The 6,000-nt window shown below is 34.6% G+C and overlaps 2 protein-coding genes across 2 annotated transcripts; both read right to left on the minus strand.

Annotated features, from left to right (window-relative positions):
• Window positions 1–428: 428 nt before the first annotated feature.
• Window positions 429–5,057, minus strand: LOC115446982 (ribonuclease H1). Its single transcript, XM_030173836.2, has 3 exons — window positions 4,154–5,057; window positions 1,333–3,755; window positions 429–1,026 (listed from the first exon to the last, which is right to left on the minus strand). Exons 1-2 carry the CDS (start codon window positions 5,001–5,003, stop codon window positions 3,565–3,567), a joined length of 1,041 nt encoding a protein of 346 aa, XP_030029696.1. The 5' UTR covers window positions 5,004–5,057; the 3' UTR covers window positions 429–1,026; window positions 1,333–3,564.
• On the minus strand, window positions 833–1,612 carry LOC119191010 (ribonuclease H1-like). The gene is made up of 2 exons (XM_037444732.1): window positions 1,333–1,612; window positions 833–1,026 (listed from the first exon to the last, which is right to left on the minus strand). The coding sequence occupies exons 1-2, from the start codon at window positions 1,610–1,612 to the stop codon at window positions 833–835; spliced, it is 474 nt and encodes a 157-aa protein (XP_037300629.1).
• Window positions 5,058–6,000: the final 943 nt, after the last annotated feature.

The raw sequence follows: 6,000 nt of genomic DNA on the forward strand, positions 1-6,000 counted from the left end.
TCCTTTAGGATTCCAAATTTTAAATAAGCTTGCCGTGGTTGCACATATGATAGAACATGTTTGCTGAAGCCGATTTCTAGAAGTTTTTTTTTTGTAATACTTATAATAAACCTCACTTTAGAGTCTAAACTTATCACAGAACAAATATAACGTGCCACGACATTCCTTCATATAATTATTGTAAATTAAAGTCTTACCTGTAGTCTTTTATTTTGAAATCTATAGAAACTAATGCATTGCTAGTTATTCCATCGTGTGTAGAGCTGAAATTTCTTGAAGAGGCCAGAGAGTATTTTTTGTTAACCCATAAGTCGGTCTTTTACAGTATTATTAATTTTCGACCTTCTAACAGCATGCGGTCGCCTTGGTAATGTAACGCAATTTATTGTGTTAATGGATTTAGCGCAAATAAAATAAGTTATATTTTGTCATATTTAATTTTAATAGCTTTACTGTCAAGTTAAAAAGATAGCATGATATCAAGAGAAGCAAAGCAAAACTTAAATTCTATAATTAATATCGAGAAACATTTAATAAAGTTAGAAAACTACAGAATACCTAATTAGGTACTGTCCAGCAGATTTTTAGATAATGCAAACAACAAACAAAATCTTATCATCTTCAGATTTCCTACCTACAACAGTTTGAAAAAGCTAGCCAAGTAGTTACCTGAATAATTTATGCTTTTCATTAGTGGAACATTTAAGATTGAGTACTTATCTTCTAATCAATATATGGCTTAGTACTTAGTATAAAAATAAAAAGAAAATTAAACAATATCTAGAGCACACAAAAATATAAAAAAACTTTTTAATACAGGTAGTAGTTATAACTACCATTTGCGGTACTTAGAAGCGCCTTCTTTTGCAAGTTGATCCGCCATCTCGTTGCCATGGACTCCACTGTGAGCTCCCACATAATTCCACTTGACCTGAAGTTTGTGTTGAACTCTGTCCAACTCCTTAAAATCACGCTCGTTTTTCACTGGCTCCCCAGACTGAAGTTTCCAGCCCTGTTGTTTCCAACCTGCAAAAGATCAAAATGTTAAGTATTTTTTTTATTCCATATCTTGGGTAGTACATAGGAATTTCACATATTTTTTATTAAGACACGAGTTCTCAAATCTCCTCTCAAGTGGAGTAAGTTCCTACTGCGACCCATGCAATATAAATAATTTAGCTAGGTAAGCCGTAATGGCGGGTAAGTAAACCAAAATAATGATTCAGGTAGGTAATTACTACGTAGGTACTTAGTAATTACTTAGTATTCGCGACACGGCGGCTAAATACCAATGAGCAGCATTTTTTTCAATATTAAGGAAATAAAATTTACCTGGCATCCACTTCGTAGCAGAATTAATTAGGAATTTGGAATCAGTATTTATAGCAAGTTTAGTGACTCCATTATCCAGTGCCTGTTTTATGGCTTTAGTTGCCGCTTGTATTTCTCCACGGTTGTTAGTGGCTCGGCCAGACACTGGCTCGCTGGTGTTTAGGGGATGGTTATCTCCCCAATAGACTCCATAGCCGGCACGAGCTTCGCTCCTACCATTTGAGGAGCATGCGCCATCCGTGTAAACATCCACAAAACCATCATTATCTACGTGATCCATTTTAAATTCCGTAGAATAAGTTTTTCTTATGTGTTTTTCCGGCTTTTGGTTATGGTTAGCACTATATTTTACGGATATTGCCTTGCTGTTGCTAAATACGACGCTCGTCGCTCACCGTGAATAAAATGGATGACGGATGTAAAGTTTCAAATTTCTCTTCGAAACGGACCTACTCGGTAGAAATGCCAACCAAATGCGAAAAAACAAAACGGAACACATTGCTCATTGGTCAAAGCCATAGGTCAAAGGGTCAAAGTATGGGACAAAGGTGCCAACTGTTCTCCGTTACGTTACGTTTTGTAATTTGAATTTTTAATATAACAAGTTTACTTCCGCAAATAAAATAAAAAATGATTTTCTAAGTGTTTCGTAAATTCCCTAACATGCGATATAATATAGATGGATCCGAAATCTGTTTAAAAGTAATGGGATTTAAATAATATGTAATAGGTATTTATTTCAAGAGGAAGAAAATATAAGCTAAAGGTCACATTCGCAGAATACAGGAGCCCCATTCACAAAAAATATACGGCGGTAGAACCGCATTGATTCGAATTAAGATTAAGTTCTTACATTGTACAAATTATAATCAGTTAGGGTACATACATAACGTTAACTACTATACTTATATTGTGTGAATTTGTTTAAATGTAGTTTAGTGGTTTTAGGCATTCCGTAGTTATTAATGTTATCTTTCGAAAAAAGATATCTATTATTTAATATCATTGAGCATATACTTACATATTAATTCATCTCACCTTCAGAAAGTCCTTGAAGAAATTACTTTTTTATTTGCATATATGTTACTCCTATGTGAAGTTAGCACAACACACTTTTTCAGGCTTGTTGAAGAAAAGATATGATTAGATTTGGTTATACGACGATTTTATAGCAGACAATTCAATTATCCGCTGACCTGGTTAGCACTCGAACCCAGGATCTCGCAGTCGACAAACCAAATCCGCCGCCACTGAACCTATAGTGTCGCTCATATGAATTATTCTAAACATACAGCTCGGATGTTTTTCGCGACCAAAGAATCCGTCAGTTGTAAAAGCCGCCTAATTAGTAGTGGCTATCAGAGACTAATAAACTAGAGTGGCTATCCAGCTATGTAAAGAATAATTATGTAGCTCTTTGTACCACTTTCTCAGTTTACACGACTCTTAGTCATCGTCGTTGACATTGGGTCTTTTGGTACTTTTCTATTTGAAATTAAACGTCTTAATAAGTTTTAATGAAATACAAGCATTTATTAAAAATACAAATCAACTTTTCCACACATCACATTTAAGTTGTATAAATAGTTGTAATGTACCATTAATTAGTTTCATTTCACAGATACATACTTACTTCATCATCAGCCACATAAGATCCACTACTGAACATAGGCCTCCCCTAAAGATTTCCAGATGGACCTGTCAACAGCAGCCAGCATTAAAGGTGTGCCTGTGACCTTTATCAAGTCATCTGTCCACCTTGTAGACCAACCTCCACTTACTTACTTGGTTAAGTTCCATTCAATGACAATAACAAAATTCTGTCCAGCAGTTTAGAAAAAATATATATGTTAAGCCAATTGCAAACATTATTCTGCATGTTTCTAATTTATAACAAATATACCTTACATAACTAAAATAAAATTAATGGATCAACATTTTGTTTTGTAAATTTACTTTTATGTTTACAATTATGGAATCTGTAGAGATCTAATAACTTTTAATATATGTTTAACAGTAAAACTGATTAGTTTCTTGAATAACCCTAATAAATTCAGACATGGAAAGAATTTTGCAGAGAAACATACAGAACTATGTCAGTTACTTGTGCAGATATTTACCATGAATGTACAATAATGTCCACTCACCAACACAAGTTTTGAAATGATGTAGAATAGGGAATGAATTAACAATAACAATTAAATACTTCAATTAATTCTTGATCCATATCAGTTATTTGTTATAAAGGGCAGCCCCTGCTTTTGCTAGCTGATCTGCCATCTCGTTGCCATGCACTCCACGATGGGCCTCCACATAGTTCCATTTCACCTGAAGTTTGTTTTGAACACTATCCAAATCCTTGAAGTCTATCTCATTCTTAACTGGCTCGCCAGACTGAAGCTTCCATCCTTTTCGTTTCCAACCTAACAGTAAAAGAGAAATATAATGTTGCTAAAATTTAATTATAATATTTAATATATAAGTAGGTGTGAATTATCCTATTTATATAAATACTAAAGATAAGACAAGGTAGAAACAAAAATAATGTTCTTTTTAAAACCCCAAAGCTATGTTTTGTGTGAAAAAATCTGTTGTATGACTATTTTTAGTAATGTTACCTATACCAGGGTACCTTGTAGCCTAAATGCTATTTATTCTTACAATCATTAACAGTGTTATTTTTACAACACAACCGTTTAATTTACTCAGAGCTGGAAGATTATTGATGTTTATATTGAGAATAAGAAAATAATGAGAGAATAATATATTTTCAAACAAACATTTTATGTATGAATAAAAATGTTTTTTTCCAGAATCATACCTGGCATCCATTTTGTAACTGAATTAATTAAGAACTTTGAATCTGTGTTTACGGCAAGTTTCATGACTCCATTGTCCAATGCCTGTTTTATGGCTTTAGTTGCTGCTTGTATTTCCCCACAGTTGTTGGTAGCGCGGCCAGATACTGGCTCACTTATGTTTAATGGATGATCCTCTCCCCAGTAAACTCCTAATCCTGCCCGAGCCCCACTTCTACCATTTGAAGAACATGCACCATCTGTGTAAACTTTTACAAAACCCTCATTGTCCATTTCAAACCCTTGAGAAGTGCTCTTTTTCTTTTTCTCTGGAGGGTCTATTAAAATAGTCTGTTTACCTTTCATGCTGTTTTTTATAATTTTGTCAATACCTTTTTCGAAACCTTTCAACCTTGCCTCTATGTCATCCATTTGTTTGTTGAGTATAGTGTCCAAGTCGTCGGAATTATCAAAAGAATTTTCAGTAGAGGCAGAGTCATCTTTATCTTCGGATTGAGGTTTTATTTTACTTTTTTTTACTTTCTTTTCACTTTTCTGTGTCGTGAGTGGTCTTTTAAGGTTATTTTGCGACGTATGTTTTACTTTACTGGGCATAGGCTTAGGAGGTGCAACTTTTCCTCCTTCAGCAGTTACGAAGGTCTGAGCATCGGTAACAGAGTCAAACTTCTTGTATCTTGCACCAGAAAATCCCTTGACCTGGGCTTCACAATCAGCCCAAGTCATAAATATTCCGGACGTGCGACCTTTTGCTACGGCGTAGAACGGCATTGTTGTAACTATTAGCACATTATTTTTCCACAAACTGGTACGATTCAAATAAACGTTTCGAATAGCCACCCTCCAGATTGACATTTCATTTCATTTGACGGTTGAATATTGTTGACTGTTGCCAGTTGACAACTAAAACATAATGTCAAAATCAAACAACTGATACATCTTGTCAAACCATTTATGTTAGCTGAATGTTAGTCCCACTTTTTTTGTATTCGCGATTATTATTACTCGATATGGGCGAAATCACCGATCGATAAACGACTAGAGTTGGGTAGGACATGACATAAAAAAGAGTTTGTAAGAGTAGCCTCTTTTTAGCATTGAGCCGGTACAACGTCCTACTTCAAATGAGGCGAGGCGTAGTGAGGCTCGGCGCTTCAATGCGTATCTTACAGTATTCTGTAATGTTAACCCTCAAAATATTTCCCCCTCGCTCGCGATTCGAAACGCAGTAATGTAATGTCCATTGTAAAATAACGTCCTACTGTAATTTGTAGCATGCGGTTCTCTACTTCACTGTCCTCGTCCTACAGTTTACCAGAGACGGAGAATAAGTAACGCGACTGCCGCGACATAAAATTTGAAGTAGTACAATATATAATTTTGAGCCACTCTTACATTTTGATGTCATGTACCGGACAAATGTACCGCCTCTTGTATGTCCTACTCAACATTATAAACGACAAAGGCCATAACATAAAGGAAGGAAAGCTGATATTCTTTTTCCATAGAAGTTTTAGATTTTTTGTTTACCTAAGTCCAAAGAGAATTATAATATACCTAAGTCTAACTTGGGCATAGATTTGCATTTCTTTCCTTGCCAGATTTCTGAAAATCATATACGGTTATATACCCCAATTTGGCGCCAAAATATCTTAGAACTTCAAATCACTTATACACATTAATTTTAAGTGAAATATTTATATTATCTTTTAATATACTTACATGATGTCCTAGAAAGTGATGATAATATGCATCAGGAGGAAGAAATGACTATGACAGCAAGAATAAAAAAACAACAATGCCCTACCTATAAATTATAATAGTTTTTGAGTTAAGTACTCAACTTTGATAT

The sequence above is a fragment of the Manduca sexta genome, chromosome 28 (genome assembly GCF_014839805.1).
Source record: "Manduca sexta isolate Smith_Timp_Sample1 chromosome 28, JHU_Msex_v1.0, whole genome shotgun sequence".
Lineage (NCBI taxonomy): Eukaryota > Metazoa > Arthropoda > Insecta > Lepidoptera > Sphingidae > Manduca > Manduca sexta.

Bases quoted from the DNA above. Each gene is read 5' to 3' on its own strand.
- LOC119191010 (XM_037444732.1), bottom strand. From the start codon at position 1,612: ATGGATCACGTAGATAATGATGGTTTTGTGGATGTTTACACGGATGGC. The intron at 1,027-1,332 runs GTAAATTTTATT...GATCTTTTGCAG, and splicing joins TGCTACGAAGTGGATGCCAG to GTTGGAAACAACAGGGCTGG.
- LOC115446982 (XM_030173836.2), bottom strand. From the start codon at position 5,003: ATGTCAATCTGGAGGGTGGCTATTCGAAACGTTTATTTGAATCGTACC. The intron at 3,756-4,153 runs GTATGATTCTGG...TTTTACTGTTAG, and splicing joins AGTTACAAAATGGATGCCAG to GTTGGAAACGAAAAGGATGG.